This window comes from Urocampus carinirostris, chromosome 1, assembly GCF_059441175.1.
Source record: "Urocampus carinirostris isolate Australia breed hairy pipefish chromosome 1, RoL_Ucar_1.0, whole genome shotgun sequence".
Classification (NCBI taxonomy): Eukaryota; Metazoa; Chordata; class Actinopteri; order Syngnathiformes; family Syngnathidae; genus Urocampus; species Urocampus carinirostris.
Genome location: NC_142349.1, coordinates 3,442,953 through 3,467,444, shown reverse-complemented (window position 1 = coordinate 3,467,444; position 24,492 = coordinate 3,442,953). Strand labels below are relative to the sequence as shown.

The following is a 24,492-nucleotide window of genomic DNA, read 5'->3' as shown; positions in this document are numbered from 1 at the left end:
CAAAGGTTTGCAAGAACATAGCTGTTAATATGAATTCCTTCTTCAGTGGCATTTAGTAATCTGCACTTTTCTATTCCAACACACTTATTTATTGGCTTTACAGCGTAGATATGTACATAACATTTTTTCACAAACACGTTATTTGACGACCCACGACGGATCTTTAGTGATGGTGTCGTGCTCCGGGCCTAGTACGGCCACACCGCTCGTCTTGTGCCCGGCGCTCAGGTACCTGCAGCACAAAAAAACCATGATTGTGATTTTCTAGTCTAGTTACATGTCTAACGCACATTAGAAATCATTGACATGATGGGTGCCTTTACATATAACCTCATTTGGATGAGCCTATTTAACCTTACTTATAATAGTTACAAACTAGTTACAACACAGTTATAACACAAAGTTATTTTAGTAATAGGTATTAAACCGATAGCCCTTTGCGCTAATAGGTAACAAGAAAGTAGCTCTCGGCTTTAAAAAGGTTGATGACCCCAGGTGAATATATGTTTTTATATGTATTATATCACTACCAAGTGGCCAAGGAGAGCACAGCAGAATTTTCACTTATGCAAATGCGAGCATTAAAAATGTATTTGATGATGCTGTCAGAGTACTTTTAAAAATGAAATCAAATATAGTAAATAACCAGGATATAGCGTGACAACCTCACGACGTTGTCACTTTGAGGTTTGGAAGAAAATGTTTTAACCCGCTACACCACAACAAATCATTTCACTTGGCTCAAAAAAAAGAAAAAAAAAGAAAAAATCAAACTTTGCAGTGTTCACACATATGAAGAGTGACATTTCAGACATCATTCTGTGATTTTGTGGTTAATTTCATAACATGCTGGTCTGCCATTGGTTTGTGTCACCACATTGTGGAGATACAATGTGCTATTGGCCAAACGTCTTCCCACAATGTTCTTTTCTTCCTTTGTTCTGAATCTGGCGTTATAAACTCTCATTTGCTTAGCTATGGGTCCTAAGATGTGTAGTCATTACTATCATTATAAAAATATAGGAAAAACACAATAACCATTAAAACAAAGCTCGCAGCGATCAAGAAATACAAAGAAGACACACAAATCACTACCCTTGCTAAGTTGCATGGACCGGAACTGATCAACCATCAAGATTATTATTAAGAATAAGCAATTAAAGCCTGAATGTGTAATATTTGACCACTAAATGTCACTGTTTTGTCTGTTACAAGCGAGGGCCAGTAATACACAGCACAGCGCGACGGCAGGATGCCGAACTAACATGGCGCAGACCTAAGTGGGGATTCCACGATATAAAAGAAATACAAACGCTCCCTTACTTACGACCATTTGACTTACTGTATATACGAATGTTTTTTTCGAAATGTTGAAAATAATCCGGACATTGCTGTAAGTTAGAATTTGTATTGTTTGCACCTTTTTCTGAGTAGAAGACATTGCTGTAGTGCTTCTTTCTGCTGTTTGGCGCTGTGCGAGGTCATCCAACATTCCACCCCAAAGAAGAAATCTGGCTTCTACTTCCTAATACGTGTGTAAACATACTACGTGTGCTGTATCTCTAGTGCGCTAAGAACTTTTGATGTTTTTATTGTATAATATATTATGCATCCTTTCAATATGGTTGGTATAAAGTGTAAAGAAGAGACGAGCAGTTTCTTTTGAAATGACAGTGGAATAAGAAGGCTCGATGTGGTTGAGAAAATGGTCAGAATGCTATTTTTGGCCACTTTTTACGATGGAGGGGGATCTCTTGAAGCATATCTTCCAAAAGTAGGTTAAACTCAACTTTTTTCCGTTTATAGTTATAGAGCATATTATTTTATGAAATGTTTATTTCTTAGTACAAAACAACGCAGGTTACCTTTACAAGCCGTAAACATACTTATACCAACCTTAAACAAAATATAGCACTGAAACTTGGGAACTAATACAACTTACAAACGATCGTCCGGGACTCGTTCAAAAGTAGGGCAGCGTCTGTACATATTTCTCAACCAGTGATTTTTTTTTTAATATAAAAATTAACATTGGTAGGATAGTTAGTGTATTTTAGCCTAGTATTTTCGAAGGCCACATCAACTCAATTCAGTATCAAATAAAGAAGAGAGAGTTAAAACCTTTCAGCCACGTCTAGCAGGTTTTCCCGAGTGACATCAAAAAGTCTCTGGCGGTGCTCCTGCTTCATTTCATCCGTGATTCCTCTCAGGAATAAGGACTTGCCTGTAAATATAAAGAATAAAAAAACACTCAGGTCCATTTTGATGTATTAGTTGTTCAAGGTTACCTTTGCCAGAAGGTGCCACGGGCGAATCAACAGCGGAGAAGACAGACAGTTTGGCTTCGTCGATGTCCTGCTGGCTAAACTTCGCCGACTTTGCCCATTCAACACCTCGACTGAAAGCCGAGAGCGTCTGCACCGAATTTGGATCTCTGATAAAGAAGTGTCACATTTATAGAATGACAATTTTTATATCTAGGTTACTTGGCTAATTTTGAAAAATTATTTGCTCTACTTGCAATACGGTTTAGAATTAGATGTCTTTTCTGCCCCTCTTTACAAAATTTACACACGATATAAGATCAACAAATTACTTAGCTTGCCCAAAAACTACATATTTAAAATGCCTCTCTGCTTTGGGTTCACATAGTAAGAGGCTGGTGTGCTATTGGTTTGTTTCACGTTCTAAAGATGCTGATTAGCTCATGGCTGAAAAAACTCCCACAACTTCCTTCTAGTTCTTCATTCAGTTCAGAATCTCGTGTAAAAAAACCTCTAATTTGTTCAGATAACGCCCCGAAACTTCCCAAAAAAGGAGAAGCAAACCATAGGTTTCTTTCCCCCATTATAAACCGATTTAATTTTGCTATTCCATGTTACAACGGATTTATGTTGTATTTCAGGGGTCCACAGCTTTTTTTGGTCTGGTTTTTCTTTGGAAATTTACTAATAATTCTTGTTTTTTTTCTTTGGACAGAAACATAGACTTACAACCACAAGCGTCTTGCTGGCTTCAGAGACGTTGAAGACATCTAATGGCTTCTAGTGAACAAACACGACAGTCTCATTTAACAAGATCGTCCCCCTCCATTGTGTGTGCGGTTAACATGCAGGCAATAATCCGATTGGAACCGAAATATTGGGATTTCTGGAGCAATCCGGATGAATAGTTTACATGCCTAGACACGAACAAATAACCAAGTGCAAGTAATCCGATTACAAGTGCGGAATGGGAGCCACCTCGGGTTCCTACATTGAATATTTGTCAATAATTAAATGTTGATTCAATTGATGCCAATCACCAAATTCAATGAAGTACGATGCTTGTTTGCTCCTTGATCATAAGTAAGCTACCTGGCTGCATCCTGTGTCCTAAGTGGGCTAGGCAAAAAAATAGACTTACACTATAAATGGAAGAATACTGTTATTCCGTCGACTATATATTGATGGATACACCTGTAGTGTGTTAGTATAGAAAATAAAATTTAAATTTTGTCAGAGAAATACACAAATTATTTTGAGCGAGTAGGGCGACGTTAACGTGTAACAATCGCCTGTACTACAAAGTACCACAAGTCCCAGAGTACTTTGTGGCATCAGAATATTCCGGATGAGAGAAACTGAGCATGCGCACAAATAATCGGATTACTGGAATGCATATATATGCACGAGTTTTATGAAAATAAAAGGACCAAACCATTAGAATCGGAATACTTGCAGTCGGACCAAGATCATAATTGCTTTACAGTGGGACCTTTGGGTTCACATAGTAAGAGGCTGGTGTGCTATTGGTTTGTTTCACGTTCTAAAGATGCTGATTAGCTCTTGGCTGAAAAAACTCCCACAACTTCCTTCTAGTTCTTCTTTCAGTTCAGAATCTCGTGTAAAAAAAACTTTAATTTGTTCAGATAATGCCCCGAAACTTGCAGTGATGCTAAAAGGAGAAGCAAACCATAGGTTTCTTTCCCCCATTATAAACCGATTTAATTTCGCTATTCCACGTTACAACGGATTTATGTTGTATTTCAGGGGTCCACAGCTTTTTTTGGTCTTGTTTTTATTTGGAAATTTACTAATAATTCTTGGTTTTGATAAGTGTTATTTTCCTTTGGGGCAAGCATTCCTGTGCTATTAGGGGTTCTATCTGCACTCTTCACTTTTACCTTATTTTAATTCATTGATTTTATTATGTTTTATCTGTGGTCTAATGCATTTGAAAAAACACATTTTAAATTTTCAATGTCTTTTATTGTGTGTTTTTAACCTGACTGCCATTTCTGTAAAGCACTTTGAATTGCCTTGTGTATGAATTGTGCACATAAACTTGCCTTGCCTATTCCATCATTTCATTTTTCTCATTATTTTACTTTATGATTTCTCCTGTATTTTATCTTAAAAAAATAATAATAATAATAACGCACTTTTTCATATCTTGTATGCAAGTGATTTTTTTTCCTTTGTCCAACACTTTTGCATTATTTTATCATTTGTATCACTTTCTTTTTATTTTGCTTAGTGTTTTTTAAGACTTCTAAATCTGAAAAAAAAAAGTTTTATTTAGGTCAGAATTAAATACAAGTCTCTCATCTCATATATATATATATATATATATATATATATATATATATATATATATATAAAGTATATATATTTATATGTAAAGTATATTTACAATTCTGTGACATCACAAAAACACAAAACGTATATTTTTAGGGTTTTTTTATAACCTAAAATAGATACAATTAGAATTTTACTTATATATTTCAGGTATTTTAAATTTTACATTTTTTTTGCATTTTCCACAAACAAGTTCTGTATATTCCGGAATATGAGCCACTTTTTTTTTTTTCATAGTTTGGCCGGGGTCGCGACTTATACTCCGGTGAGACTATTATATCATTGAGTTTAAATGTTTTATTACCAGTAGTGGTTAGCACACGTGAAAGGTCCACAGTTCGAGACCGGGCGGAAACATTTGTTGGCCTGGAGAGGGATGGGTACCACCAGGCTATACTTACCCAAGTCAGACCACAGTAAATGGTGTGCCTACAACCCAGTGGTTAACGGATACAAACAAACAAAACTGTATATCACTTCACAGGTTATTTATACCCTTAACCCCAAGAGGGCGCTCTAGGCCTGTATTGATCATTTTAACCTTGACCATGACTTAAAAGCGGAACGAGCAAGCCGGCGCCTTGTGGACCTCCGGTGTTTACCGATAAAGTGACACAGAGGATGAAGATTTGATTAAATTTAGCAATTTTGGAGTGAAGATGATAGTTTAATAACGATGTTCTTTATGCAAGAGTTATCTGAATAACTCTTGATAATCAAGTATGTGTAACTTTAGTATACTGTGTTCAATATATGCTTTTTTAAATTACCTTTAAAGACGACATTTATGTTTTCGGTTTAGGATTCTAATAAAAAAATGTCCCATAAAAATGTTACTTATATGTGTTTTTTCCTTCTTAGTTATGCATTCTTTTTCTGGAGCAACTTATAAGCCTGAGTGATTTATAGTCCGGAAAATACGGGTACTCCCAAATGTTCTCATTCAATTAATAAACCACAACAAGTTTGTTAAATAAATGAAGGATCTTGGCACCTGTAAGAGTAAAAGGTGAATAGGCCGCCTCCTCCCATCTTGGCTCCTCCCCCGTAAGCTCCACCCTTCTCTCGGATCTCTCCATGGAGGAACTTGGCTGTCATCATTCTTCCCAACACGCAAAGACTGGCCACAAACAAAAGAGGTTGTTTGAAATTCAAACAAAAACGTTCTAGTATGCGAGCGTGGTGCATAAATAAAAAGGTAGACATACCTGGCATAGTCTTTGTGGCCATACGGTACAGTACGGATAGACTCGCTGACAAAGAAGACGGGGAATGGCAGCGGAAAAAACGTTTTCATGTAACAAGGCTGGAAATTGGGATCCTGGTGAAGGAAATCAAGAATTTAGAACAGGCAGTTACAGTATGGGCTGCATTTGAGGCTACAGTTAAATAAACTTAAACCATAACCAGAAGAAGTTCGAAGAAAATGCTGCTTCAATTTGCAGAAAAGTCAGGATGAAGTCAATTGAAATAAAGACAGAAAAATAGACTTACAACCACAAGCGTCTTGCTGGCTCCAGAGACGTTGAAGACATCTAATGGCTTCTAGTGAACAAACACGACAGTCTCATTTAACAAGATCTTCCCCCTCCATTGTATGTGCGGTTACAATCAGGCAATAATCTGATTGGAACCGAAATATTGGGATTTCTGGAGCAATCCGGATGAATAGTTTACATGCCTAGACACGAACAAATAACCAAGTACACATTTGCAAGTAATCCGATTACAAGTGCAGAATGGGAGCAGCCTCGGGTTCCTACATTGAATAATTGTCAATAATTAAAGGTTGATTCAATTGATGCCAATCACCAAATTCAATGAAGTACGATGCTTGTTTGCTCCTTGATCATAAGTAAGCTACCTGACTGCATCCTGTGTCCTAAGTGGGCTAAGCAAAAAAATAGACTTACAGTATAAATGGAAGAATACTGATATTCCGTCGACTATATATTGATGGATACACCTGTAGTGTGTTAGTATAGAAAAAAAAATTAAATTTATTCAGAGAAATACACAAACCTTATTTTGAGCGAGTAGGGCGACGTTAACGTGTAACAATCGCCTGTACTACAAAGTACCACAAGTCCCAGAGTACTTTGTGGCATCAGAATATTCCGGATGAGAGAAACTGAGCATGCGCACAAATAATCGGATTACTGGAATGCATATATATGCACGAGTTTTATGAAAATAAAAAGGACCAAACCATTAGGATCGGAATACTTGCAGTCGGACCAAGATCATAATAGCCTTACAGTAGGACCTCGCTACTGTTGCAAGTCTAAAAAATAATAATGATGAAAAAAAAATAATTATGTATAATATATATATATACATATATACATATATATATATATATATATATATATTATATATAATGTTTTTCTTTTTAAAGCATTTTTAAAGGGGCTCAATTAACCGCGATAACCGAGGGATTACAGTATTGCTCGCGTTTACATGGATATACATCATAAGCATACAGGCAATAATCTGTTTCCAATCGGATTATCGGCTGCATGTAAACGTGCCCACGGTCATACCTGGAGGACATTCGGTCGTACAGCTTTAAACTGCTTCCTGTTGGAGTCCACATCTTTTATGAAGCTCCCCAGGTGGGCAACGGACCTGGACATCCCTTGAGGAGTAGCGTTGATGGCACACCTGGAGGAATATACGTCATAGTTATTTTTACTCACGTGAGGCAGAATGTTGCAAATAAAGGGCACCTCATGTTGCTAGGGTTGAGGAGGTGCTTCTTTATCCTAGGCAGCATGCGGATGACCGGGGTCAGGTCTGACATCTCCGCGATCCTCTTCATGAACTTCACCTGAGGATGAGAAAATCACAGGATCAGTGTGTTGTATGCTGGCAGCATAGGGGCTGACAGAGGGCTATTACAGAGAGTCATCACCACTGCTCAGAAATCATGGAGTCCCTGTCCAAAACGATAGGTGATTGGGGAGAATGGACGGTAGAATATCGTTTCAACCCTTAATGCAGGCCGTAAAGTATGAAACGGCAAGTAGTGAGGGATTACAGTATTTATTTTTTATTGCTCTACCATCATTTAGAAAATATGCTGCTGCACTATTTTTCATTGCGATGTTTTCTGATGATTTACAATTAAGGCCAGTTTACAAGCATATCGATCCTCATATTCTTTTTTTTTTCCCTTATTTTTGTTTTTAATGTGTTTATCCTGGAGTGCCGCAACTAACCTTTATGTAAAAATTGTAACACTATGTTGTTATCAATGACAAAAAAGACAAATCTATTTTATTATCTCTGATAGTACCTGCTCCATTCCATCAAAGGTTTCCAGAAGTTCTCCAGCCGGCGTCAGAAGATGCCCGGCCCGCGTCATGGCATAAAGGTGGCCCGAGTAGGAGATCCCATTGGCCAGCTCCTGCGCTGACATCATCACCAGCACTCTCAGGCGCTCTTGGTCGTCAAAGTGAGGGCTGTTGAAGATGTCCCCCCACAAACGGAACATGTCGGAGAGGTTTCTCTCCAAACATGAGGAGGACAGGAGGATGCCCTGAAAAAGAGAAGGGAGGCAACGGCACCAGATGAATGCAGGATTTCAGTTTGAGATCTACTCACCTGTTCAAATGTGTCCATGTCGGTGCAGTCGGAGATGACTTGCGGGGACACAGACATGTCCCCGGTCCTCAACTCCATCTGCTGGGCTTGCTGACGGTAGTCTAAAGAGCCGCATCCCATCCTAAAAAAAGAAACATTGTTGTTTATTCACTTTGCAGCACCAAAGCTGTCCAAGTATTTAAAAAAAAAACAAAAAAAACTTAAGATTCCAACAGAAAGATTTTTGTACACAAATTGTGGTTATAAATAGCACTTTAATAAAGAACCTTTGGAAAGTCTTAGGAAAGTTTTTTTTAAATTTGAAAAGCCATTTAAAAATTATTTTCAACAAGATACTAACTCTTACTCTTATTTTCATTTTTCTCCTATTTTTGTTTCTTTTTTTTAGCCCATCAAACAGGGATGTGATTTGACCAAAGTGAAATTATCTGAAAATTAGGCGGGGGTCTGGGGGCCGCGGGCACCCAGCTAGGTCCAGGGCAGTGCCCTGGTGGGGGGACAAGTGGGGCGAAGCCCCACGGAGCTCATGGGTTTTCCGTGTTTTTAAGTACTTTCAATGCACTCAGATGACAAAGAAATAGACAAAACAACAGCATACATTTTCAATGTATATTGAACTATCCCATATAAAATTACAGTTTAAGTCAACTCAAAATCAGTCACATTAAAAAACATTGGACTGCCTTTGCTTTTAAAAACTATCACTGAGAATATCATCATATCTAACTCATGTGATTACTAAGGTAACACATAAATCATGTTAAAGAGTTCAAATTTCATGAACAAATAATTGTATCATGACCAAATGAAAAGTAACTCATATTAGAACATACCACAAATGTCTTTGTTATAGCAGAAGATGTTATCTATAAATGAAAGTACAATAATTATAGGCCCTACAGTAAAGTGTTGGTGTAATGTACACATGAAAATCTATTATTGTAATTGTTAAATATTTATGGCCATTTTTATTACATTATAATATTTTCGAAAAAAAGGAGAAAACTGTCAAATAAATTTGAAAAGTTTACCACCTACCTCAAAATTCACGACTCTATCAGCAACTGGTACAGGTTGTTGGGGTGGATCACGTCTCTCTATTACCGCTTCCGATTGTGATGTCTATAGAGGGCTCCGAGCTCTGTGCTAAAAACGAAGCCGTGTTACTATTTTTAGCACAGAGCTCGGAGCCCTCTATAAGGGATGGAGGCCGTAAAGTTTTGGAGTTTTCGTTTGGGCACCGAAACTTCCAGTGATGGAATAATTTGTTGTTCTTGACTGGAGTTCTTTCACGTGTTTTTTGCTCTTTGCGTGACTTTCAAGAGCTTTGAAACCTCTCCCACCATAGTCAATGGTATCATGGCACCAAATGCAAAGCGCTTTCCCGGCACGATCGATCTTCCGAATAAAGTCACTGAACAAATTCGTCACAGTCTTCTTTCCAACATTTGTAGATAATTCCTTCTCTAACCAGTCCCATCGAAACTTGTTTTTTACGATCTTATCAATTTCTTTAACTCGCGGAGCATCTTTGCGTTCGATCACGGACATCTTTCTTTAAACACCCGGCAAAAACGTGTGAGAAATGAACAATGGCATACTCTTATGCCTTTATAACAAGCGCGTTTATTGGTCAACACAGAGACTTCAACCAATCGCAAGTACGTTTAATTTCAGTTACGGAAACACTAAAATGGAATGCTGTAGAGACGAAATTGGATTTTTTACCACTTAAAAAATCGGAAATTTTAAAATTTTATTTTTGGAGATAAAAAAAGCGGAATTCCGCGAATTAGCGGAAAAATCACATCCCTGATCAAATTACTATTTTATTCTATTTTCAGAAATTAAAAAAATATTGAACAAAAAAATTAAATTCGAATCATAAAACCAAAAAAACTACTGTATAAAAATGTACAATATTATGGAAACTTGCAGAAAAAGTCTACTAAAATTATTAAACATATAAAAAAATATTTCCAACAAATTATTTTCCACCATTTTTGTCCTGTAATAATATATAATTCTTCTTGTTTATCCATCAAAATAGTTTTATATACATATATATCAAGTATATATAAAGTAGAACTAAAAAGATAGACTGGAATACAAAAAAATTCAGAGCTGGCGGCAAAACGGACTCACTTGGTTAGGATGCCGCAGAATAGAGGTACGTAAGGCTTCAGGTCCTCAGGCAGCGTGTTGAGGCTGCACATGGCCCGGAAATACACCAAGCCGTTGGTGGGCTGCTCGCAAAGCTGGAGTGGAACGCCACCTGGGCATTACAAAAAACGAAAACAACAAAAACAAATGTAGCCTGAGATACCAATTGAAGTACCACCCTATTAGCAAAATATCCACAGCGTGTTACCTGTTTTGGTCATTTGGACAGGTGTGCGGGGTATAGTGGGCGAGATGTCGGACACTTGAAGTGCGGGCAAACATGAAGCGTCTTGAGTTTGACTTTGAGCATCCAGCAGCTGAAGACCTGACAAAGAAGTGGCACATTCGTGTTGGATCATAATTGTGGACTTATTGAGTCATCGTCCTCACCTTTGTCATAAATGTCCTTCTTGTCGCTGTCAGAAAGAGCAGCGATTTTCTCCTGAAGCTTAAGCTGCTCAGCTGAGACCTGCTGGTCCAGGTAGGAGTCGTCAGGGCTCATGGAAAGTGTGAGCCTGTGGCTGTTATCCTTGATGACAAAAAAATAATTCAACAGTGGGTATGTTTACATGGAGGCAATAATCTGAAAACAGACTACTGCCAGTATTCTCATTATGCAAAGCCATGTAAACGAGGACTATTATCTAATTAAGGTCCTTATCTGACACAGTATTCCAGTCGTCAGGGTTGGGTTAATCCTATTTTTTCTTAATACTAGTGTATGAATATGCATTTGATTTTTCTGAATGCTTGTATGCCCGTGCGGTTTCCCTCATACGGAATATTCTTATGTCACAAAGCACTGTGGGACTTTTAAAACAGAGGCAATTGATCCACACAAAATCTGGTTTCTTGTTGGAAAAATCTCATGTGTATTTGTCGATTTTTGGGGGGGACGCCTATTTTCTGTCCACACGGAAAAAGTGCTGCCCAATGATAGTGTAAGTCATGTACGAGCATAAGTTGTAAACAAACAGGACTCAAAGGACCACAATTATGGAGCAAACAAGCATGGTACTTGGTGGATTTTAATGAGAGACCAGTCAAAGGTTAAATTCCATAATGATGTCGCAAGTGCTGGTCTCCCGGATCAGATTGCTTGCGAACGACACATATAGGTGATTACTTGATTGTCACTAGGAATGTAAACGATTCATTCAGAATGCTGCAAACAGCGCCCAGGAAACAAAAGGCAGTTTTTTGATTAGTTTGAGTGTAATGCAAACTTAAGGTGACACAGAAATTCCGCAATGTAGGCAAAAATCCACAGAACTAATTAATAGAAAATATATACAATGCACAGAGGACACAAAAGTCTAATTGCGCTATGGAGCAAACATGGTGGTTGACTTGAAAGATGTATTAATTTATGTATTTATTGCCTAGGGGGAAAAATAAACAACTACAAAACATGCAAAAAAAAAAAAAAAAAAAAAAAGTTTCATATCTTACATTGTAAACAGAGAGAAGAACGATTATAAGTGGAAATAGCATTTTTATTTTACCTTAAAGTAGTGTTGGACTTTCTCCTGGAGAAAACGTGGGTTGTCCTTCAAGGCTTGTCTGAACTTGAGGACACTGTCGTTGATCCGTAGAAGCTCCACCGGGTCTCCGTCATGGTTCCACGAAGATGCGATGTACTGCAAATTCCATGGCTCAGAATTAAAAAAAACTAAAACTAGGCTGAGTTTGAAGACAGTGTGCTCTTACTGAAGCCAAAGAGAGGCCAAAATTGGTGGACTGATGTTTCATCTGAATCTCGATCTTGTGCAGAAGCGCTTCAATCCTCTCGTCCTCGAAGCCAGTCCTGATCAAGAAAACCAATAAAAATGTTGGAGTCATATTTGACCCCAATCTATTTCCAGTTACTTGTTAAGAATATCACTAAAACAGTTTTTTTCACCTTCACAACATTGCAAAAATTTGCCCTATGCTGCCCTCGTGTAGGTTTAAGTCACGGAATTGTGTAATAATAGTCCTTTGAGACTTGTTTTTAAGGGCTATGCAATTAAAAATGACTTGACTAGTGGGGACCAGATTTCTGGCATTTAAAATGCTTCTACCAAAAATGCCAGTTATCTAAATGACTCTTAATGTATTGTTAACTTTTTTACCTTTGTTACTGACATAACCAGGCATGTCTGTCAGTCATGTAAAGTTAGTCTACGATACACTTATTCAGCCTCTTGTTTTCTATTTTAAATTGCCTTTAAAGATGACCTCTATATTTTCGGTGTTGGATTTTATCAAATAAATTCCCCCCTCCGATGCGACCTATATTTTTTTCCCTCTTGATTATGCATTCGTTTTGCAGTGATTTTGTCAAAAAATACAGAATTTAATTTTTTGTTCCTGTGTTTTGCTTTTGGTTTTCGGCCAAACGTTTCACGTATTTGGTTCCGACCCCAAATTTACATTTCAATGCATCCTTAATCCAAGGCGCAAAGCTAGCTGTAATTGTATAATACACAAGTCACATTTAAATAGAATTTGCATACCCATTAAAAAAACTGGTAACCAGATAAAGGATTATAAACAGGGTTTGTACACCCTTTTCCCCAGTCAAATCCAAGCACTTTTTAGACACTTTCAAAGCTAACTTTCCAATTTCTCCAGTAACTGGCATCTTAGTGTCTTTACCGGTCCTCTTGGGTGTGACGCATAGGAGGCGTGACGCTTATCATAACAATGCCATACAAACTTAATGCAAGCTGCCGAGGTAAGAAGTAACGGAATGGCAAAGCGAAGCCACCAAATCACGCTTGTCGACGTCATTATTAAGCAGACTCGATTTATTTTTCTCCATTTTATATGTGGTCTATTTGGTGAGACTGCTGGGAAACATGGCACCAATTTGAAGTGTTTACAAACATTTCCCCCAAAATTCAGGCACATTTCAAACTTTGAAAATACAACATTGAATTTAAGTATTTTCAAGGATTTCAAGCACCCGCACGAACCTCGTATGAACATTTTTGGGTTTTACAACGCAGGATCCTCACTAAAAGTGAAAAAGAATTGATATATCTTTTAAATAGAGGTTCGTGAGTTTTTCCTTGCCATGATGTAGGTTTTGGATCAGGGGCTGGTTTAATGGTAGTACAGGTATGTAGTCTGTACAGCCCTTTGAGACTTCTTGTGATAAGGGCTTTACAAATAAATATGACTTGACTTCACTTAAAAAGTACCAGTAAGTGAATATATGTTAATGGACAATATATTTTTGTTTAGTATTGCTGGGTTATTGCTAAAAATGAAAAGAAAAATATTAAAAAATCTACCTATGAAGAAAATGCAACCTTGTATTTTTAGGACGGTAAGCGGTCATAAATAAATTTGAATAAAAAAAATAAACACAGATTTTCCCTTTTAGCGACTTACCGGATGATGTCATCAATAGTTTGGTGAATGAGGTTCTTGACTTTTTCCACATCGTCCTTAGCCATCCCCTGCAGGCCGATGCTAAATGAGGCCTCCTTGGTGCTGTCATCGTATCTACAAAGGACAAAATTCCATTGAGAACGAATTATTAAAAAAATCCAAACTTGCTCCGCCTCCTTTCTGTCTTGCTCACCCCACCACCGAAGAGAAGTCGGTTCCGATTTTGGGTTCGATGAGAGCTTTGTAAAAGGGAGCATTTGGGCCCGAGGTCATCAGAGACGACAGTAAGCTAAGGGTGAAGGCTTCGAAGGTGTCGGTTATGCTGACAAGACAATACACTTATTTGTATCGGCACAAAAACGTCCTATTAACCGTAGCAATTAATGACATTCAAATTATAAAACTGACTATGGTGCTACCTGTTGGGTCAGAAGTCTTAAAAAAATAAATTACTAGGTATTCACATCTGGATCGAAGAAGGGATTGTGACATTAATAAAACAAATAAGTAACATTCATCATGAGACTACGAAGCCAAAATTGTATCGTTTTTCACTTATCTATTTAGATAATAAGAAGTGAATATCTTCTGTGAATGTGTGTTTTTCTTCTTCTTTTTTAATTTAATGAAAAAAATAAAAGTCAAGTTCTTTAAATTTCACAATTCGGCTTTGGCCTAATCACAGTCAAGTAGTGAACACCTATTGCAAATATATATTCTTTTATGTACTGTAACTTTCGGACTATTAGCTGCGACTTTTCCCAAAGATGCGGCTAATTTATGCAGTTTTTTAACGGCTGCCAGCGGCGCCCGAGCAGTATAGGTTAGAGTGAGACTGGTAGAATACAAGCGTCGAAGAAGACTCAAGTTTAATGGAACTTCACGCTTTGTGCATAATTAAAACTAACATGAACAGACCCTCATCATTGAAAATGTGTCAATTGAAAGAGAAGAAGCACTAACTACCATAATAGGAATAATTTTACGAGTCTGTTTATATGTAAACAGAAAGATCGTGGTGAAACTAATGAATTACAAGAAGCAACATCCAACGAAGCAGAAATGTTTAAGGCGGAATTCTATTTATTATGTCGGCGATATCATTTGGTTTGAGTAAATATACAGTTGGATTCTATGGATTGTAATTGATATAACAATACTATTTTTGCTGACATTTAAATAAGTTGAAGACAGCAGACTTAATAGTTTTCGGGTATCTTTTTTCAGACTGATCGTGAGGTTTCTCTGATGAGAAATGGTCATCATATTTTGAATCCCAAGATGACGTATCTCAGTGACTGGTGACATTGTACTGACATGCATTTGTTTATAAAAAGTCCGGCGATGGGCTGTAGGTACGTTAAGGGTTTAAGATAATGTCTATTATTGAAACTCTTTGTACCATCTTTCTCTATAATTATATAGAATTTTACGGTATTCTTTTTTATTTAATCCCTTTGACATCTCTGTAAAATCCACTTAAAATTCCAATCCAAAACCTACCAAAGTAAATTCAATGATGTTCTTGAACCATTTGGAGAATATGGGCGGTTTTACTCTTTTCAAAGGTAAGATTTAGAAAAAAAAGCCTGAAATTGGCTGAGAAAGGTGTCAATTGAAAGGGGAGAGGCTAACTGGGAATAATTTTGGGAGACAGGGGTTTTTGGAGCAAAACGAACGGATCACTACAAGGAACGTCCAATGAAGCAGTTATGCTTTTAGTCTTATTTTTTTAATCTGTCGGCATTATTGTGTGATCTGGAGTAAAAATTTTACACGGTTGGATTCTCTGGATTGTTTTGGATATAACAAAGCCATTTTTGCAGACGATCAACTAATTTGATCACAGCCAGGGAACATAAATGGTGAATTACGCCTGTTTTATAGTATTTGGGTATTTTGATTCAGACTTATCGTGATGTTTCTGTCTTTAGTATATTTTTAAATGGTCATATCTCATCTCAAGAGTTAAAGTTTTCCAATGATATGTGGCATGATATATTTCAGTGACTGGTGACATCCTACAGTTACAGATTGGTTTATTCGGAATGTAAAAGGGGTTTAGTAGTAAAAGTGGTTAAGGTGTCAAGCACAAACAAGGTCAAAATAGTCATCAAATTTACGTTCACAAAACCTGTTAGAATGGAGACGGAAGTGGTCCAAAATTATTCGTGTTGAAATAAAAATAAAATCTTGACATTAGAATTCAAATAAATAGAAAACAATTCATGTTATAGTATTAACAGGGTTTACAAGGTACAAAAACAAAACTAAAAACTTTAAAAATAATTTTAATTCCAAAATTAAGGTTATTTTAAAATCGCCTTTTTTTTTAAAAAAAATGGGGGACTAATTGAAATTAATCAATAATATTTACTGCCCAGCCCTTCTGTGAAGTTTACCCCAGCTTAACATATTGCAATAAAAATAAAATGAAAATAAAAAAGAGGATTTTGGGAAACACATTAGTGAGCTAAATACTACAAAAACATCTGTGCTTTTATCACTCCAAATGAAAGAAAAAAGGAATTATTTACTCACTCTCCCAGCAGGTAGCTGACACACAGCGTGTTCTGACGAGCAGCATCAGGAGCCATGGCGTCAGGGCTACAGGTCACGTGCTCTTCCCTCTGAACAATAAATGAACAGTAAGCTGAATGTTTTTTTTTTTTATCATAATGAAGATTCCGCATACTCACTGGGCTGCTCCAGTGTGGCTGAGACGGCACTCTGGTGTCTGGGTGAATGCGTTCGAACTTGGACAGAGCCTCCTGATCGATTTGCTTCAGGTGTTGCTCCAGGGGAAGATCTCCATATGTGAAGAACCTGAAAAAGCAGGAAATGTCAGGCCGGTCTCTTCAGTAGCTGCTAGCTTGGTGAAACCCAAAGATAAATTTATGTGCATGTACATATATTTGTTACTTTCTTAGAGCAATTTTTGGCAATGTTGTGACAAAAATCCACAGAAGAAACTGTAAATACCCAGAAAAACTCTAGAAAGAACCCAGAGCAATTTGATTCAGTAAGCAGTAGGAATGGGCAAAGCTATACACTAAGGAGGCACACTGCTTTTTCCTCTTGCACCAAAGGTAAATATGTTGGTATCCTCGTTTGCAGTATTTTGTGACAATTTTACATAAGAACTTTTTTCATACCTTTTTTTGAAACCGTTTTTTAGGACAATAACAACTGTCAAAATGAGCCTCAAAACTCAAGTAACTGCAGGAGGGAGACACCTTTTAAGTGGTATATTTAAATTGATATGGGACACGCGCTCTGGCATTATCATTATTTCAAAGATTTTATCAAATCATCGAATATTACACAATGAAACAGAATGTGCTTAAAAATGATTTTTTGACTGTAGAGCGGTTTTGGTGGTTTTGTTGACTTTTATCCTAAAATATATCTTGTGGCCCTCTTAAAAAACAAAAAAAAACAAACAAAAAAAAAAAAACGAAATATTTTTGCTTTTATTGCTCTTCGGGTAAAAAAAAGGTTCCCTACCCAGAGTATGGAATAGAGCACAGGTATCAAACACGCGGCCCGTGGGCCAGATCAGGCCCGCTAAGGGATTGAATCCGGCCCGAGAGACAACACTCAGAAAAGTGCAAGAGGCAAAACAAGCTGCAGGTTGAAATATGTCAACTTGATGTTGCCAAAGCTAGGTGCCTCGAACAAAGACATTGTACTTATATTTCTCTCTCCCACCCCTTTTCTCCCACTCTCTGTCTCTCTCTTTTTCTCTTCCTTTGTTGCTCTTTGTCTCTTTCTCCCTCTGTGTCTTTTTAAATTATTTTGCTCTAACTTCCTTTTTTCCTTTTCTCTTTCTCTCTTCCTACCCTTCGCGCTTTCTTTCTTTTTTCTCTCCTTCTGTCTTTCTATTTCTCTTCGGATTTCTTTCTTCCTCTTCCTTTCTTTTCCCCCTGTCTCACGACTTTTTATCTCTTTTGTTTCTCAAGCTCTCTCCCTCTCTCTTTTTCTTTCTTTGTCCCGCCCTCTCTCCTTTTCCCCCCCTCTTTCTCTTATTTCTTTATCCCTTTTTCTTTCTCTTTAATCTACTAGTCCGGCCCCCGACAGAATGTTTGTTCTATCGTGTGGCCCCCCGAGTTAAAATGAGTTTGACACCCCTGGTATAGAGCATGGGATAATGGGGAGAGGGAAGAGAGGAGCATAGAGGGAGAGAGAAAAAACAGAGGAGAGGAACCGAAATCCAATGAATAACAAAGAGAGAGAGAGAAATAAAGAAAGAAATTGATAATGAAAGGTAGAAAGAGAAAAAAGCCAGTGAAAGATAGGAAACTCGTGTGCTCTGAGACAAACTTAAAAAAAAATTCCTGTACTCAAGCTACTATAGTAAAAGGTGTGTTTATTTTTGTTACCTGGCGTTACTGGGGTGATAATGCGTTGCATGGAAGTTCTTTAGTTGCTCCCAGGTGAGGTCAGGGATGGCCAGGGGCTCTCCGCCTGACACCACAGAGTACGTGTGGTCGGGAAAAAGCTTGTTCTGCAGATACTGAGCGTACAGACGCTCATTGTCCGACTGCCGGGAAACACGGTAAAAGATGGTGAATGTTTCTGATCCAGTTCCAGGTGAAACAAAAAAACTCACGAAGGCTCCTTTCATCTCGTTGAAGACCACGCCTTTGAAGACCAGAGGCGAGCTGGGGTCGGTAGGGTTTTCGTTCTCCAGCCGCCAGCCCTCCTGCCTGGGGGAATGGGGTATATTTCTCACAGGGATGTGATTTGACCAAAGTGAAATTATCTGAAAATTAGGCGGGGGTCTGGGGGCCGCGGGCACCCAGCTAGGTCCAGGGCAGTGCCCTGGTGGGGGGACAAGTGGGGCGAAGCCCCCCGGAGCTCATGGGTTTTCCGTGCTTTTAAGTACTTTCAATGCACTCAGATGACAAAGAAATAGACAAAACAACAGCATACATTTTCAATGTATATTGAACTATCCCATATAAAATTACAGTTTAAGTCAACTCAAAATCAGTCACATTAAAAAACATTGGACTGCCTTTGCTTTTAAAAACTATCACTGAGAATATCATCATATCTAACTCATGTGATTACTAAGTTAACACATAAATCATGTTGAAGAGTTCAAATTTCATGAAGAAATAATTGTATCATGACCAAATGAAAAGTAACTCATATTAGAACATACCACAAATGTCTTTGTTATAGCAGAAGATGTTATCTATAAATGAAAGTACAATAAGTATAGGCCCTACAGTAACGTGTTGGTGTAATGTACACATGAAAATCTATTATTGTAATTGTTAAATATTTATGGCCATTTTTATTACGTTATAATATTTTCGAAAAAAAGGGGAAAACTGTCAAATAAATTTGAAAAGTTTACCACCTACCTCAAAATTCACGACTCTATCAGCAACTGGTACAGGTTTTTGGGGTGGATCACGTCTCTCTATTACCGCTTCCGTTTGTGGTGTCAATAAGGGATGGAGGCCTTAAAGTTTTGGAGTTTTCGTTTGGGCACCGAAACTACCAGCGATGGAATAATTTGTTGTTCTTGACTGGAGTTCTTTCACGTGTTTTTTGCTCTTTGCGTGACTTTCAAGAGCTTTGAAACCTCTCCCACCATAGACAATGCTATCATGGCATCAAATGCAAAGCGCTTTCCCGGCACGATCGATCTTCCGAATAAAGTCACTGAACAAATTCGTCACAGTCTTCTTTCCAACATTTGTAGATAATTCCTTCTCCAACCAGTCCGATCGAAACTTGTTTTTTACGATCTTATCAATTTCTTTACCTCGCGGAGCATCTTTGCGTTCGATCACGGACATCTTTCTTTAAACACTCGGCAAAAACGTGTGAGAAATGAACAATGGCATACTCCTACGCCTTTATAACAAGCGCGTTTATTGGTCAACACGGAGACTTCAACCAATCGCAAGTACGTTTCATTTCAGTTACGGAAACACTAAAATGGAATGCTGTAGAGACGAAATCGGTTTTTTTACCAATTAAAAAAAATCGGAAATCTTAAAATTTTATTTTTGGAGATAAAAAAAGCGGAATTCCGCGAATTAGCGGAAAAATCACATCCCTGTTCTCAATTGTGAAAAAGGAAACAAGTTGCACTAACTCACCAGAAGTCCTGTTCTCGTAAGCAAGGGAAGAAGACAGCATCTAAGTAAACCGACAGAAGATTCTGGAAGTCTTTGGTGTTCTGCGTGGAAAACGGATACATGGTGTAGTCGCTGGCTGTTGGTAACATAAACAAATATAAAGTTACATGAAAAATAATAACAAACAATAGTAATAAAAGATAATATGTTTGTACCAGTGAAGGCATTCATGAAGGTAGACAAGGACCTATTAAGCATTTTGAAGAAGGGATCCCTGCATGGATACTTGAGGGACCCGCACAGCACTGTGTGTTCCAGGATGTGAGGGACCCCCGTGCTGTCCATGGGGGTGGTCCGGAACTGCACGCTGAAAAACGCAGAGAGGTCAGATCTGTCATGTGTACTTTCCGGACTTTAACATTTGTTGCTTAGTTGCTTTTTGATTTCTTGTAGACATGCCCTTACAGCTTGCACAGCGTTGTCAGATCATTGTTTCTCTCTGTATCCAGTATCTTCCTTTCATGTTTTTTTCACTTAGAAGCAGTTATTGCACCATTATGTTTCTTGGTTTCCTCATCCTGGACCTCTAGTTATGGTTCTATCCTCGCGTGAGTAAATATCTTCCATTGTCTTACTTTCATGTGTTGTTCACTAAGTCTTAGTCAGTGTTGCAACATTGTGTTTCATGGTCTTGTTGCCTTTGTACCCTCATTATTGTTTTTATCCATGCGTGAGTGCACATCTTGCATCATCTTTCTTGTTTGGGATGAGTTCAAATTTGTGTTTCAAAATATTCTGTCCTTCCGGTTTTGTTCAGTTAGAGGTAGTGTCCTAGAATAACTTTAGTAGTCTTGCTTCTCGTTATATTCTGTTAGTGTTCAAACATATCATGTATTGTTTTCTTTTATGGTTTTGATCAATTAGAAAGAATGACAGAACAGAAGAAAAATAAAGGAGAGATGGAGCGGAAATAGAGGACTAAAAAGATTAAAGAGAAAGGGGGAGATAAACGGAGAAAGAAGTAAAAAGGGTAGAGAAAGAGAATGACAGAGGAAAACAGAAGGAAAGTGAGAGAAAGTGAGTAACACAGTATATTTCATGGTCTCATCGTCATGACACTCATTATTATTACATGTGATTATTTTTGTTTTTTTCCTTGCCCGCATGTGCGTTTAAGTTCAGCAGATGGTGTAATTGTGGCCTTGAGACATTTTGTGATTAAGAACTATACAAATGAATGTGACTTGACTTGATGATTGTTCTGTCCACGTGTTGAATGTTTGCTGCGTCCTCTCACTGTGTTTATACTTTGTTCAGCGAGAAGTAGTTAAAATTCCAACATACCTAGCTAGCATTGTCTTCTATTCATGTTTTGTTCAGTCGGTTCCTACAGATCCTGCGTAGTCTTTTTTCACGTTTTCTTCATTTAGATATACAGTGGAACCTCGGTTTTCGAACGCCTCTCAGTTCGAACAAATCGGTTCTCGACGAAAAATTGAGAAATTCTTGCTTCGCTTTTCGTTCAAAAAAATCGGAGTTAGAACACCGGTACGCTAGGGGCGATGCTGAGCGGCGTACGGGTGTAGATTGCCCCCCACCCCTCGTGAAAAACTGTTATGACGCGCGCACTTCTTTTTTGCTTTCGCTTTAGATATCAGTGTACGGAGTGTTTTAGCCCCTAATTATGCCTCCGAAAAAGGTCGGTGCAAGCAGCAAAGTTGCTACAGTTGAAAAAAGAAGGGTAGTGCGTACAACTATTGCATTTAAGAAAGAAATAATAGCAAAATATGAAAAAGGTGTGCGAGTTTCCGATCTTGCTATACATACAGCATGGCTTCTGCTGAGCACCACAAAGGTAAGAAATCCTATTCATATTTCTTTTCTTTATCTTTTAACCGCTTACGACTTTTTGTGGAGACCCGGGTACTAAATGACATGTAAACGACCTGATTTTTTTAGTTGTATATGTTCATGTTAGCGTAATCTTTCGTACGGAAGATTATGCTACCGCGAACGTACGATTAGCCTGGGTTAGCTTCATGTTTACGTGCATGGTAAGCGTTCAGGTGTTGGAATGGATTAAAATGATTTTACATTACTTTTAATGGCAAAAACGATTTTCGGTGATCGACCAAATCGGTTTTTGAACAGGGTTCTGGAACGGATTATGGTCGAGAACCGAGGTTCCACTGTAGTGCTTTAACATCATGTAGTTGAGCCTGGGGTTGCTTTGATTTGTTCTGGAGAGCTTAGTAAACTCTATTCCTTTACACAATCCAACACAGATTCTTTTTTGTATTTTTTTCTTTCCAAAATTTTTAGTTCATGTTCACATGAATGGGATCTGGTTCTCTGGCTGTTCTGAAACCAGACAGAATAACTAAAAGCTGTGAAACCTGTGAGTAATGCAGTACCACCTTAGAGCACATTTAGTATTATTTCCAAATCACCTGAAGAGATTATTAGGATCATCTCTCGCCGCATGCAAGAACTGAGCTCCAGTTTTGTCGTGAGTCAACTTTATGGCGGTGAGGAATAAGTCAGGGATTTCCACCACCTGGGTGAGCAAGAGTATGACAATTAAATACATTGATGGATATATGACGAAAAAAAGAAATAAAACTCCTACCTCTTTGACTGTAAATCCATGAATTTGTTGGCCAGCTGTGTATTGGAGAGCTTTTTCTGCTGCGTCTGCCGTGCTCCTCTGTCTCCATGAAAGATGTGGGCCCGTCCAACTAGATCAAGGGGGATTTTATTTTCGATTTAGGATATTCTCAAATAAATAACATCTAGATATTTGCGCAATGAATGAGTGGAAGGGACAAAAATATTTTAAAAATACACATACCTTCATATTTTTGAATTATGCCAGGTTTTCAGTGTTTTTATCTTTTAATGCGTCCTAAAATGCATTCAACTACACAGGAAAAATGTTTAATAATTTCAGTCATTTCACAATGTCTTTCCTGCTTTGGTATATGTTACACTTTTTCAAGTAAAATAAATACAAAAATAAAGAAAATAAAAGAAAATAAAAAAGGGAAAAAGTAGCAAAAAAAAAAAAACACAAGCAAAATGTTTTGCACCATGGCCCACCCAAACAAGTAAGCACCTCGGCATCCAAGTTGGTCATGCTTTCGTCCCTCCAGATGAAATGGGACATAAGAAAGCGACCATGTCACTCAGGTCAGGGTGACACAACACACTGTTCTGTTCAGCAGCAGGGCCCGACAGCTTTCACTGGTTTAGCCCTTCTGAATCATACGGGTGCCCTGCCCATCCCTTAGAAAGCGTCCAAACATCCCACTATCCTTTCACAACACCTCTCCACTCATTCCTATCACCAACAATATGTAAAAAGAGGAAATTGGGTATTGTATATCAAATCTGAATCCTTTAAGAATCAATAAGTAAAATTTACAGAGGAATGTTATTTAGCTCATTTTAGCATTTTTCACAAATTTAGTCAATTCTAATTTCTGAGTGATTAAATGAAACTAATTACTCATTTCAGGGAAAATTATTCTTTATTTTAATCTATTTGAGAGGGTATTTTGGGACACATGAAGATTTTAAAATTTGTTTATTTTAGTCTTTCAATTTTTTTTCTGTAATTGAATACAATTAAACTCACCCACCCACACACACACACACACACACCCACGCCTATTTTAATATTTGTGATTTATGAGGACGCTATAAATATACAGATTATAGGGATTTGTTTTTTTTTTTTATTTGTGTCCATCACAAGATCATGTTTTAAAGTGTTTTTGGTGATGAAATGACAATTAATTAATTTATTTTTTGTATTTTCTCCGATTTTGGTCCTTGGAAAATGTTCCCTTTGGCAAAAAAAAAACTGCCTAAACCGGTAAAGTATTCGTGATTTTACTATTCATTATTTTCACTCTTTAAACTTATTTTTTACTATGATAAATAAAACAAACTTAAATCAATAAAAAAACTTATAATTGGGAATTTTATAACCTTAAATGTAATGCAATACGAAAGACTATTGATGATAACTATCACAATTAACAATTTTAACGTGTTGGCCAAAAGAAGAAAGCTTGACTTTAAAATGACTGGGTTTAAACAAAATATTTTCTTTTCTAGTTTTGCTTTCTTCAAATGGTACTTTTAACAGTTCTGAGCATCAACCTTAAATTAATACGTACATTTATCTTGAACAAATGTGGAATTCAATAATAATCTTATCATATATATCAATATATTGCATTGTCAGACTGACACATCCAGGAGAATGCTAGTTAGTTTACTTAGCCACGCTAGCGAACTTACCGGGCATGTCGGAGTTTCTCGAACAGCGACTTCGCCTGGCGTAACATGGCGAGCTGTTTTATCTTCTCTTTATCAACTCGGAATATTTTTCCTTTTACCTTAGACTCCAACACCAATTATTATTCGTGTTTCTTTCAAATAAATTACATCACTTAATCTTCGTCCTCTTCGTTAAAAGAGCAGCCATGCTGGGTATCGACGCAAAGCTCAAAACACAGATCTCACAGCACGTGTAAATTTAGCAAACATGTATATAACGTATTCACGTCAATCCAGTCTGTCTAGAAGTTTACAGCGCATTTACGTGATCTTGG

The 24,492-nt window shown here is 37.6% G+C and overlaps 1 protein-coding gene across 1 annotated transcript; it reads right to left on the bottom strand.

The window, feature by feature from the left end:
• Positions 1–66: 66 nt before the first annotated feature.
• pitrm1 (pitrilysin metallopeptidase 1) lies at positions 67–24,492 on the bottom strand. The gene is made up of 26 exons (XM_088340009.1): positions 24,179–24,492; positions 22,500–22,608; positions 22,321–22,427; positions 20,086–20,237; positions 19,892–20,006; positions 18,382–18,478; positions 18,152–18,312; positions 16,469–16,595; positions 16,311–16,399; positions 13,963–14,091; positions 13,770–13,883; positions 12,099–12,195; positions 11,894–12,028; positions 10,779–10,917; positions 10,597–10,713; positions 10,371–10,500; positions 8,226–8,346; positions 7,918–8,160; positions 7,349–7,449; positions 7,163–7,283; positions 6,114–6,164; positions 5,828–5,940; positions 5,614–5,739; positions 2,289–2,434; positions 2,122–2,224; positions 67–232 (listed from the first exon to the last, which is right to left on the bottom strand). The coding sequence occupies exons 1-26, from the start codon at positions 24,223–24,225 to the stop codon at positions 139–141; spliced, it is 3,084 nt and encodes a 1,027-aa protein (XP_088196135.1). The 5' UTR covers positions 24,226–24,492; the 3' UTR covers positions 67–138.